Source organism: Nipponia nippon, unplaced genomic scaffold, assembly GCF_047370975.1.
Source record: "Nipponia nippon isolate SJK-2023a ecotype South Korea unplaced genomic scaffold, ASM4737097v1 scaffold_4, whole genome shotgun sequence".
NCBI lineage: Eukaryota > Metazoa > Chordata > Aves > Pelecaniformes > Threskiornithidae > Nipponia > Nipponia nippon.
The window spans coordinates 125,650,529-125,662,628 of NW_028262358.1; the positions used below are offsets into that span (position 1 = coordinate 125,650,529).

At 59.3% G+C, this 12,100-nt stretch overlaps 1 protein-coding gene across 4 annotated transcripts; it reads left to right on the top strand.

Moving 5' to 3' along the window:
• On the top strand, positions 1 to 10,887 carry PBK (PDZ binding kinase). 4 transcript variants are annotated; one of them, XM_087775414.1, is made up of 8 exons: positions 1 to 72; positions 1,250 to 1,319; positions 3,133 to 3,223; positions 3,823 to 3,965; positions 5,216 to 5,385; positions 6,248 to 6,377; positions 7,777 to 7,944; positions 10,333 to 10,887. In XM_087775414.1, the coding sequence occupies exons 2-8, from the start codon at positions 1,271 to 1,273 to the stop codon at positions 10,545 to 10,547; spliced, it is 966 nt and encodes a 321-aa protein (XP_087631540.1). In that variant the 5' UTR covers positions 1 to 72; positions 1,250 to 1,270; the 3' UTR covers positions 10,548 to 10,887. The 4 variants fall into 4 exon arrangements, with proteins under 4 accessions (XP_087631540.1, XP_087631542.1, XP_087631541.1 ...); XM_087775416.1 differs by lacking the exon at positions 1 to 72 and adding an exon at positions 122 to 179; XM_087775415.1 differs by lacking the exon at positions 1 to 72 and adding an exon at positions 191 to 380.
• The last annotated feature ends 1,213 nt before the right edge of the window (positions 10,888 to 12,100 follow it).

Genomic DNA, 12,100 nt, shown 5'->3' on the forward strand with positions numbered 1-12,100 from the left:
TTTGTCCGCCCGCGGCTGCCGTAGTGGCGGGAGGCGTCGTTCCCGCGCGCAGGATTCAAAGGGCGGCGGCGGGTAACGGTTGCGGGATGGTGTCGGTGTCGGTGTCGGTGTCGGTGTCGGTGTCGGTGTCGGTGTCGGTGTCGGTGTCGGTGTCGGTGTCGGTGTCGGTGTCGGTGTCGGTGTGTGAGGGGGGGAACGGGGTCGTGCTCCTCCTCCGGGCTCGGTTTGTGGTGCTGGGGAGCGGGGGGACCGAGGGGGGCTCCGGCAGCGCCGGCTTCGCCTTCTGCCCTCAGCCCCCCGGCCTGGGGCCTCCCTCCGTCACCCCCTGAGGAGGGGCCCGGGGGGCCTCGGCCCCCCCACTGCGCTCCTCGCCCCCTGAGGTGGGACCTCGCCCTCCTCTCCTGCCCCCCTCCCCATCCTGGGATCCCCGATCGCCCCCAGAGATGGCACCCACCCTCCTCTCCTGCTCCTGCCCCAACCTGGGACCCCCAATAGCCCCCAGAGGCGGCACCCACCCTGCTCTCCTGCCCCTGCCCCAACCTGGGACATCCCTGACCCCCTGAGGTGGGACCTCACCCTCCTCTCCTGCCCCCCTCCCCAGCCTGGGACCCCCCTTGCCCTCAGAGATGGCACCCACCCTCCTCTCCTGCCTCCCCTCAACTTGGGACCCCCTCTCCCCCTCTTCGCCCAGAGCTGGGACCCGCAGTTCCACCCGCGCCGTGGTGCTGAGGGCTGGGAGGATCCCTGTCCTGTTGGGAGCAGCCTGGGGATGCTTCCCCCTGCCACCAGCTCCTTCACTTGGTGCCACATCGCCTGCCAGTTCCCCTAGGGACCGGTCCCGGGCTCTGGCCTGGCTTCAGAGCCACCCCCAGACCTGTTACGGAGTTTGTCCCCCCTCTGCGAGGCGGCCCCGGGGTGATCAGCCCTGCGGGGGACGCAGCGGTGACAAACTGCAGGGTGACCCTGGGGAAGGAGGGAGCCCCGGGAGCTGGGTGTGCGGGAAAGCACACCCCCGCTTCAGCTGTCAGCCTGCTGAGCAGAGCTGGGAGAAGCCAAATTAGCAGTCGGGAACTCCCAACGGGTGTAATTTATGTCATTTATGTCCTTTAACGTACTGTCGTGGTGTCCGTGATGCCCCTGCGTGGGTTAGGGCTCGAGCCCTGCGCAGCTCGTGCTCCCGGGTCCTTCTGAGCGGTTCCCTCTGGATTTTGGGCGGCAGATGGGTAATAAAGTCTCTCCTCTGCTCTAGGGATCAGGACGGTTTGCAGCGATGGAAGCCTTCAAGTCTGAAAACAACCTGGCCCACAAGGAGAAACCTGGTGAGTCGTGTTCGGGCGTGAGCCCTAAATATTTCCAGAGGGAACGGCAGGGAACCCGGACGCTTTGCCCTGGGCCCGGTGCTTTGCTGCGGGGAGGCGATGGGTGTTCAACTGGCCTGTCAGGGTGGGTGAGGCAGCTCAGCCGCTGCCAACTCGCTGGTGGAGCAGCGTAAGAAGCGGAAAAGGCCTTGGTGTTGTGCGGGCAGGGCTCAGCCGTAACAAACATTTGTCTGCCTGGGCTTTAGTGAGGCCTTTGAGACAGTTTCCCACAGCATTCTCCTGGAGAAGCTGGCTGCTCACGGCTTGGATGGGTGCACTCTGCGCTGGGTAAAAACCTGGCTGGCGGCCGGGCCCCGAGAGCGGTGGTGAATGGAGTCAAATCCAGTTGGCGGCCGGTCACCAGTGCTGTTCCCCAGGGCTCAGTGCTGGGGCCGGTCCTGTTCAATATCTTTATCGATGATCTGGAGGAGGGGACCGAGGGCACCCTCAGTCAGTTTGCAGGGGACACCAAGCTGGGCGGGAGCGTTGATCTGCTGGGGGGCAGGGAGGCTCTGCAGAGGGCCCTGGCCAGGCTGGGTCGATGGGCCCAGGCCACTGGGTGAGGGTCAGCAAGGCTCAGGGCCGGGTCCTGCACTGGGGGCACAGCAACCCCAGGCACCGCTGCAGGCGTGGGGAGGAGCGGCTGGGAGCTGCCCGGCGGGAAAGGGCCTGGGGGTGCTGGTCGACAGCCGCTGAACATGAGCCAGCAGTGTGCCCAGGTGGCCAAGGGGGCCAGTGGCATCCTGGCTTGTGTCAGGAATGGTGTGGCCAGCAGGAGCAGGGCAGGGATCGTCCCCCTGTGCTGGGCACTGGGGAGGCCGCCCCTCGAATGCTGTGCTCAGCGCTGGGCCCCTCACCCCAAGGCGGCCATGGAGGGGCTGGAGCGTGGCCAGAGCAGGGCAGCGAGGCTGGGGCAGGGGCTGGAGCCCAAGGCTGGGGAGGAGCGGCTGGGGGAGCTGGGGGGGCTCAGCCTGGAGAAGAGGAGGCTGAGGGGAGCCCTCATCGCTCTCTGCAACTGCCTGAAAGGAGGCTGGAGCCGGGGGGGGGGAGGGTTGGTCTCTTCTCCCCAGGAACAAGCGATGGGACGAGAGGGAACGGCCTCAAGCTGCGCCAGGGCAGGGTTAGGTTGGATATTGGGAAAACTCCTTCCCCCAAAGGGCTGTCAGGCCCTGGCCCAGGCTGCCCGGGGCAGGGACTGAGTCCCCATCCCTGGGGGGATTGAAAAGCCGGGGAGATGTGGTGCTGAGGGACATGGTTTAGTGGTGGGCTTGGCAGTGCTGGGTTAACGGCTGGACTCAATGGTCTCAGAGGTCCTTTCCAACCTTAATGGTTCTATGAAAAACATCTGTGTGTTATCAAGGCCACTTTAATCACAAACCCAAAACCCAGCCCCGTACAAGATGTTTAGAAAATTAACTCTGTCCCAGCCAACCCCAGTACAGTTACTTAGCCTGGAGAGTAGCTAGGATCAAAAAGCTGAGCCTAAGATCCGGCTTGAACATAAAACATTGCACAGGGCTTCATAGGGAGTTGTCCTGGGTGAGAAACCCAACGAGGGTGGTCGTGACAGCTCAGCGGCAGCAGTGTTTTGGTAAGATATCGGGGGGCAGGGGGGTTGGAAAGGAGCTTTTTTCAAATCTGAACTCATTCTGCGCCTGCGGTAGAGTCAGAAATGAGCTTTGTAAGCAGAGCATCAAAGCTCCCTAGTGAGAAGCTGCTGCTTGATCTGCTGCGTGGGGTCATCCACCGGGCTGGGTTTCTCTTTTCTTTTTAGACGAGGGGCCGGTTTCTGTCACCATCCCGGCCTCTCCCTTCATGCAGAAGCTTGGATCCGGCACCGGGGTCAACGTCTACTTGATGAAAAGGTATGTGTGAGAGCGCAGGCGCGACGCCGCGCTCGGGAACGGGGCTTGGCATCTTTTATTTCCTCTAAAATAATATAAGGGATGGGAAGTGATTGAGCTCTGAGCAAGAAAGCGCTGCCGCCACCGACCTTCCGTCGCTGCCCGCACGGAGTCGAGGCAGGGGCGTGGGATTTCCAGCTGTCCCGTGTGTGCGGGAGGTGTTGGTGCTGGGAAGGACCTCAGCGTTTTGGGATAACGTTCCCTGGCCTGGAATTCAGGCATTTGGGGTCCGCCCCTGGCTCTGCTTTGGCCTGCTGGGCGAGGTGCTTCCCTCCCCGAGCCTCAGCTCCTCCGCCTGAAAACGAGAATCGATGCAATCTCCTTTTTTAAACTGCTTGAAAATTCGATGGAGGAGCGCTCTGTATGGGCGAAGCGTTGCTACGCGCCTCTGCGGTGTGCACGTTAGCAAGCTGCAGTTTGGTTTAGCGTTGTTCTTTATTAATTCTACCAAATAAAGGCAGACGCTCTGCGGAACAGCTCCTCGGCGACCTGTGTGAGCTTTAACCGTGGCGCCGCTTACAAACAGAGCGGTTCTGAGACGTGTGACTCTTCCCATGCAGATCTCCCAGAGGTTTGTCTCGCTCCCCTTGGGCTGTGAAGAAAATTGTTTCCAAACAGAAGAGCAGCCAGCAAAGCATCTATCAGGAGAGACTGAACGAAGAAGCCAAAATCTTGAAAAACCTCCAGCACCCAAACATCGTGGGTGAGTTTCCAGCACAGCCTGCGTTGCTTCAATTGCAAATCGAGCTGTTGAAGCCGATTTTGGAGCCAGCTGATGGGACCAGAGGCTGCTGCTGGGCTTTTTTGTGTTCCTCTCGCCCCGATGGCTGTGGGTTCCCGATGTCCCCATCTGGCTCTGGAAGTCTGGAGCCCCTGGAGTGTGATGGGACACACGGCGGGGGGAGGATCGCTGCATGCTTGACCTTCGGAGGCAGGTTGCTGGGCTGCCCGCGCCTTTGGTCAGGCCCACCGTGGGCTTGATTAAATTAATTTAGTCTTGCCCTGCATGATGGGGACTTGGAAGCGCTCCTGGACCGCTGGGGCGGCTGGTTCTGGAGAAACGGCCGCCCGCCCCAGCGCTGCGCCAGCACGCAGCTCTAGCTTAGGGCCTGAGGGAAGGGAGGGACCCCCGTGAGGTTGCAGGGGACGGGCGATACCTTAGCAATAGCTGGGGTGGCTTCTGCCTATGGAATAAGGCTCCGGCTCCCGCCCTGGTGACGCACCTTTGTGAGTGACGATCCAGGCTCTTGGCTCTCTGCTAGGAATATTTTGAGAAGCCGCTTTAGTCTGCGTTTCATTTCTGCTCTTATCTTGTCAAAAATCTCTCCCGCCGGGCAGAACAGCAGCTTTGTTTGACTTTATCCTTTCATTTGTGCCTGAAACTACCTCAGGGCGGTCGCTTGTATTAGAAACGCTGTGTGCGAAGAACTTTGTATCCCTAAAACGGCACATCTTGCTTCTGGCAGGAATTTAAGAGCAAAGACAGCCTCAACATCTCACATTGCAAACATTTCACTGCTTTTTTTTGGAAAAGGTGCTTTAAATCATTAACAGGATAAGTCTTTGGCTATGCTGTTACGCAAGACTTTGCCATTTCTAACCCCACCTGAAGAGCAGTGTTTACAGCTGGGAGTAAAACGTGGAGGAAGAAGGATTACGTGAGCGTTAGTCTTAGCCTTGTGGAATGGCCCTTGTGAGACGAGGGCTTGGCTTTCCCAAAGCTCCTTCTGCTCGGGGCCGCGCAGGTCTCCGCGGGCATTCCCGTGCCTTCACCTCGCCCCGGAAAGCGCGAGCCAGGTCCCCCCCGGGATGTGAATTTGCTTGGGGTTGGTTGCAGCCTCCGGGAGAGCACCTGGGTAGCAGCCCCAAACGCTCGGGTTGCATCGGGCCGGCAAGCACGCGGAAACGCCGGCGCCTGCTTCGGCTCTCGAACAAATCAATCTTTGTTGGCAGGTTACCGTGCGTTCACCGAAGCCAGCGATGGAAGCATGTGTCTGGCCATGGAGTACGGAGGAGAAAAATCTCTCAATAACTTAATTGATCTGAGAAGTGAAAACCGGTTGGGCCCTTTCCCTGCTGCCACGATTTTCAAAGTTGCCTTGCACATGGCGAGGGGGCTGAAGGTATGTTTAACGTTAACCGTAGCTGTTCTGCGTGGAATCGGACACGCTGGTGACGCTGGAAAAATAAAGGAATTTGGGGTGTGAGAAGGCCGTGCTGGCAGCTGGAGAGCAGATGCTGGGACGCTCCGGGGAAGGCCTTGGTGGTATTTTTTTTTACCGGGGTGCTGTACAGACTCGGGTAAAAACTGAGCCCTGAAGCTTGAAGTAATATGAAAAGAGACGCAACAGGGGTTTTGTCACAAATATCCTGCTGCCCTCCCCTGTGGCTACCTGCTGTCCCTCCTTGCTAGCCAGCCAGGAGGCTGGCTGCTGGATCCTTCTCGCTGGTCTTGGCAGCGCAGACGGTTAGCCGATGCCCGCGGCTGCCAGCTGGTGCCGCTTGCGTTCCTCCTCTCGCCGAGCCACGGCAGCCGCCGTGCTAAGGTTGTGTTTAGGGGGGAAAAGCAGGGAAAAGGAGACTCAGCAGGGCTCTGTCTAAACCACAGCACGGCTTCTGAGCCTCCCCCCGCAATGCCGGCTGTCCCGGCCGTGAGTCCTGTGCGATTGCTGCCGAGGAGACGTGACTCTGAGCTCCCGGGATGCCTGCTTGGCCATCAGCTTCGCACCCGCTCGTTGCTGGAGGCGCTTCTCACTGTCTTTCACTTAAAAGGCAACCGTAAGCCTCCAAAACTGGGCTGGGTGGAACACCCTGCCCTGCATTTCGTACGCGGTACAGGTAGGTGGTGACCCATCCTCGAGGTTTTAAGGCTAAATACGTTAAAAGTTGAGAAATTGGTGCTTTTTGTCCGACTCCGATGGCTCCTCCTGCCTCTCCATCACTGTATCTGTAAGCGGGTGTTAACGGCTCCTCTCTGCCTCTTAGTATCTTCACAACGACAAGAAGCTGCTCCACGGAGATATCAAATCTTCAAATGTGGTCATTAAAGGCGATTTTGAAGCCATCAAGATCTGTGACGTGGGAATGTCCCTGCCCCTGGATGAGAACATGACCGGTAAGTCGGGCGGCGGGAAGGGGACCCAAACGCTTGGCGGCTGCCGGGATTTGGCACATTTACCCTCCCGCGGCCTCGGAGGGAAGGACCGGCGAGCGGTTTGCTCCGTGCGGGGGTGAAGGGGATCTCCGGAAGGTCCGGCTTTAATTCCCCAAACCTGTGACATCTCGTACGTTCGCTCCCGCGGGCAGGAGCGCCGCTGTGCGCGGGGCACTGGATCAGGCCCCGCCGGACCACGCCGAGGAGAGATGCTCTCGCCAGAGCGCGAAGTAAACGCATCCTTCTCGTAGGGCGAGAAAGAAGCGCGAGCCAAAGGCAAGCGTTATAAAGCCTGCGTGTAAACGAGAAGCAGATGTCTAATGGCGTCGCGGCTTGGCTGTGAACAGCAGGAATGTGTTTGGGTTAATTACAAGAATGCTTTTCTCCGCCGCTTTACGCAGCGCTCGGGCCTGCGACCGCCTCATAATTTATAAAGCTGCTCTATTACATTTTTATTAGTAGCTGTTCTCTTTTATAAGGAGCGAGAGAGCCGGAGGCAGCGCCCCGGTGTAATCTCCCGGAGAGGAGTGTGGTTAAAGTATCGGTTTCTGGGCCGTTTTAAGAGTCAGAAGTCCTCTCCACCCAGCCCCGATTTTTGGCTTTGCCTCCTCCTGGTCTCGAGACAAGGAGCACCCACCGATGACGAGTGGGTCCCCATCCGCGTGGCAGCCAAGGATTAAAGCGCAACAGCCCGTGAAGCGTTGAGGGATTTTGGCATTCGCTTCTCGTTACGGGCTGGGCTTTGAAGATCAGCCCTGCAAGAGAAAAGTTTCTTGACTTGGGATTCTCGGGAATTTGCTAGGGAGAGCGGGGCGGGAAATGTGGCACCCTCCTCTTGGGAGAGGGATATAACGGACGGAGTCCAAGCTGATCCCTTCAAGTCCCCCGAGGCTAATTAAGATCAAGGAGGCGTTAAATTGAACAAAGTGGCGAGAGCTTGGTTTGGGCTGGAGTAAAGAAACCAGAAGGACAGCGTGGCTGGCAGGAGGCACTGCGTGGCGGAGGCTGACGCAGCCCGGCGAGCAGCGGGGTTGGGTTGGCTTTGTCCCCCGGGAAGGGGAAGGTGCCCTCTGAGCGCTGTCACCCCGGGGGGGCCAAGCTGAGGAAAACGCAGGTAATTCCTCACTTCTTCCTTGCGGGATGTCTTACAGCGGGGTTACAGCTCTGACCTTCGGTTCTTCTCTCTGCTTACACAGTTGTGAAAGAAAAATGGCTTCAGGCCCCCAAAAGATCCTCCCTGCGGCTTTAGCACTCTTGAGCTAGCCACCAGGCGAAATCCTTGCTGTGTGGTGAGCCGTGACGGTGTCTTGCTGTGTCTGCAAGCCGCAGCAGACACCCGAGCTGCGTTGTTTCCTTCCAGTGAGCGAGCCGGACATGTACTACGTGGGCACCGAGCCCTGGAAGCCCAAGGAGGCTCTGCAGGATGACGGCGTGATCACCGACAAGGCCGACATCTTCGCTTTTGGGCTGACTCTCTGGGAGATGATGACCCTCGCCGTGCCCCACATCTACCTGAGCGATACCTTGGGTGACTAAAGTTTCTTTTTATACCTTGCTAGTGAACAACTTCTGCTCCTAGAGATGCTTTCCTCTCTTAGTAGCATTGGTTTTTACAGCCCTGTCGTGCTGGGGAGTTGGCTGCAGCACGGAGGTGCTCAGCACCGCCCTAAGGCCACTCTGCAGCGGGTGCCTGCCAGCGTTTGTGCAGGAGGCTGGGCTGTTTGCAACTTCCTTCGGCTTTTTAACTCTAAATGAGAAGTTGATAAATGATGGTAACTAATCATTGCAAAGCAGAGCTCTTTGTAAGTGCTCCAGCTGTTGGTCTAACAGCTGGAGAGAGCTCGAAATTCGGCTGCTCACCAGATTCCCGTCAGCGCGGTTTAGTAGGGTTGAAAGATGTCCTTGAGGCCGACTGCCGCTCCCCCGAGTGCCCCGCAGCCTGCTCAGCTGTGCCCCTGCTCCATCCCACGCCCGTGCAGCGTAGGAGGAATCTGCCAGGCCGCCAAACACCCGCTCACCTCCGACAAAGCCCAGGGGGAGCAGTTTGAGTTACTTTGCGCACCTCCTGCGTGCCCAAGTGAGGACTTGTCATAGAGTCATAGAATCGTTTAGGTTGGAAAAGACCCTTAAGATCAAGTCCAACCGTTAACCTAGCGCTGCCAAGGCCACCACTAAACCATGTCCCCAAGCACCACATCTCCCCGGCTTTTAAATCCCCCCAGGGATGGGGACTCAGCCCCTGCCCCGGGCAGCCTGGGCCAGGGCCTGACAGCCCTTTGGGGGAAGGAGTTTTCCCTAATACCCAACCCAACCCTGCCCTGGCGCAGCTTGAGGCCGTTCCCTCTCGTCCCATCGCTTGTTCCTGGGGAGAAGAGACCGACCCCCCCGGCTCCAGCCTCCTTTCAGGCCGTTGCAGAGAGCGATGAGGGCTCCCCTCAGCCTCCTCTTCTCCAGGCTGAGCCCCCCCAGCTCCCCCAGCCGCTCCTCCCCAGCCTTGGGCTCCAGCCCCTGCCCCAGCCTCGCTGCCCTGCTCTGGCCACGCTCCAGCCCCTCCATGGCCGCCTTGGGGTGAGGGGCCCAGCGCTGAGCACAGCATTCGAGGGGCGGCCTCACCAGTGCCCAGCGCAGGGGGACGATCCCTGCCCTGCTCCTGCTGGCCACACCATTCCTGACACAAGCCAGGATGCCACTGGCCCTCTTGGCCACCCCCTTGTTGCAGCTACACTGAGCAGACAAGGCAGGGGGGAGAGAATGGGATGGGCAGGGGCTGCTGCAGCTGCTTGTGGGCAGATCCGCACCCTGGAGCGATACAAAGCTAAAAATCCTAGAGGCTCTGCTGGGAAAACTCTTGCTCCAGCCTTCGTACTGGCACAGACCCGCAGGCTGGTTTCTGTTTTCTAACTCGGTTTCCAGGCAGCTGGGGGATTTTTCCTCACTCTCCTGCTCTCAGCATCTCCTGGCTGCAGAGCTTTTTCCCAGCCAGCTCTGCAGGGGTGACTCAGAGTTATTCTGCTGGGAAAAAGGGGTTAGATACAGCTTCACAATAAGCGATTTAAGTCAAAGTAATGATGTATCCCAGGCAGTAATTAGTCCTAACAAAGGAATAGCAAAGCTGACACCAAGGTCACATCCCACCACACCCCCTGCAAGGCTGGACTTGGGGGTGCTGGGGGATGGAAAGCTGGCCACGAGCCGGCAATGTGCGCCGGCGGCCCAGAAAGCCAAGCGTCTCCTGGGCTGCATCCCCCGCAGCGTGGGCAGCGGGGCGAGGGAGGGGATTCTGCCCCTCTGCTCCGCTCTGGGGAGACCCCCTGGAGCCCTGCCTCCAGCTCGGGGGTCCTCAGCACGGGAAGGAGATGGAGCTGTTGGAGCGGGGCCGGAGGAGGCCACCAAAATGGTCAGAGGCTGGAGCAGCCCTGCTGGGGAGAAAGGCTGAGAGAGCTGGGGGGGTTCAGCCTGGAGAGGAGGAGGCTGCGGGCAGAGCTGATTGCGGCCTCTCCGTGCTTAACGGTGGCCTACAAGAAAGGTGGGGACAGGCTTTTTAGCGGGGCCTGCGGCGACAGGACAAGGGGGAATGGTTTTAAACTGAAAGAGGGGAGATTCAGACTGGACAGAAGGAAGAAATTGTTTGTGCTGAGGGTGGTGAGGCACTGGCCCAGGTTGCCCAGAGCGGTGGGAGATGGCCCATCCCTGGACACACTCAAGGCCAGGTTGGATGGGGCTCTGAGCACCCTGGTCTGGGTGAAGATGTCCCTGCCCATGGCAGGGGTGGGACATGGTGGCCTTTGGAGGTCCCTTCCATCCCAAACCATTCCACAATGGATGAGGAGCAGCCGGACAGTAAATTCCCCACAATCCCAGGGAACAGAGCAGTTTCCAGCACCCTTCCCAATGCCTTTTCCACCTTCTTGCCCAGATGACTGCTCAGATGAAGATTCCTTTGAAGACTTTGACGAGGAAGCATATTACGCAGCCCTGGGAACCCGCCCGGCCCTCAACATGGATGAACTGGATTCATCCTACCAGTATGTGATCGATCTCTTCTCTGTCTGCACCAGCGAGGACCCCAAGAAGCGTCCCTCAGCCGCGTGCATCGTGGAAGCCTTGGAGGCGACGATGTCCCAGGAGTAAAAGCATCCGAGCTCCTGCGCTGTCCCCGAGGGGACATCGGACTGGCCCCGAGCTCCACGGCAAGGGTGCAGGAGCTCAGGGATTGAATTTAAAAGAGTTAGAAGCCTTCTGGTTTGTGAAACCTGTTCTGTCTGCTTAAAACCAGAGCCTAAACTTGTTCAGCACTAACCCCTGGTTTGAGGAGGTTGCTCTAGATGGCTTCTAGATCTCTCTCCAAGCCGCATTTAGATCCTAAATAAGCTACAGGCTCTGTGCTGTGCTTTCAGTCGTCATGTTACAGCTGCTTTAAAACCCTTCCTTCCTTATTTGTGTGGAAATAAAAATATTTTTTTGTTCTTTATTTTCAGTGTAAAAGCAGTGCTTTTCCTTTTCCTAAGCACGTGTGTCCCTGCCAGGTATGTACGAGCTTTGGTGAGAGCTCTTGTGGAAAGTATTTGAGTTCCTGAGGTGGCTGGGTAACAGGCGGAGGGAGAGCGGCTGCAAACTCAGGGAGGAGGGCTCCTGCCCCCACAGGGTGTTACACAGACTCCTACCATGGTGACAAAGGCCGCAGGGTTCAGAAAAGGCTGGGGGCTGGGCGCAGAGAGCGGTGGTGAATGGAGTCAAATCCAGTTGGCGGCCGGTCACCAGTGCTGTTCCCCAGGGCTCAGTGCTGGGGCCGGTCCTGTTCAATATCTTTATCGATGATCCGGAGGAGGGGACCGAGGGCACCCTCAGTCAGTTTGCAGGGGACACCAAGCTGGGCGGGAGCGTTGATCTGCTGGGGGGCAGGGAGGCTCTGCAGAGGGCCCTGGCCAGGCTGGGTCGATGGGCCCAGGCACTGGGTGAGGGTCAGCAAGGCTCAGGGCCGGGTCCTGCACTGGGGGCACAGCAACCCCAGGCACCGCTGCAGGCGTGGGGAGGAGCGGCTGGGAGCTGCCCGGCGGGAAAGGGCCTGGGGGTGCTGGTCGACAGCCGCTGAACATGAGCCAGCAGTGTGCCCAGGTGGCCAAGAGGGCCAGTGGCATCCTGGCTTGTGTCAGGAATGGTGTGGCCAGCAGGAGCAGGGCAGGGATGGTCCCCCTGTGCTGGGCACTGGGGAGGCCGCCCCTCGAATGCTGTGCTCAGCGCTGGGCCCCTCACCCCAAGGCGGCCATGGAGGGGCTGGAGCGTGGCCAGAGCAGGGCAGCGAGGCTGGGGCAGGGGCTGGAGCCCAAGGCTGGGGAGGAGCGGCTGGGGGAGCTGGGGGGGCTCAGCCTGGAGAAGAGGAGGCTGAGGGGAGCCCTCATCGCTCTCTGCAACGGCCTGAAAGGAGGCTGGAGCCGGGGGGGTCGGTCTCTTCTCCCCAGGAACAAGCGATGGGACGAGAGGGAACGGCCTCAAGCTGCGCCAGGGCAGGGTTAGGTTGGATATTAGGGAAAACTCCTTCCCCCAAAGGGCTGTCAGGCCCTGGCCCAGGCTGCCCAGGGCAGGGGCTGAGTCCCCATCCCTGGGGGGATTTAAAAGCCGGGGAGATGTGGTGCTGAGGGGACAGGGTTTAGTGGTGGCCTTGGCAGCGCTGGGTTAACGGTTGG

Coding starts and splice junctions, on each gene's coding strand:
- PBK (XM_087775414.1), top strand. CDS start 1,271: ATGGAAGCCTTCAAGTCTGAAAACAACCTGGCCCACAAGGAGAAACCT. Junction 3,224..3,822: donor AACGTCTACTTGATGAAAAG/GTATGTGTGAGA, acceptor CTTCCCATGCAG/ATCTCCCAGAGGTTTGTCTC. Junction 5,386..6,247: donor ACATGGCGAGGGGGCTGAAG/GTATGTTTAACG, acceptor TCTGCCTCTTAG/TATCTTCACAACGACAAGAA.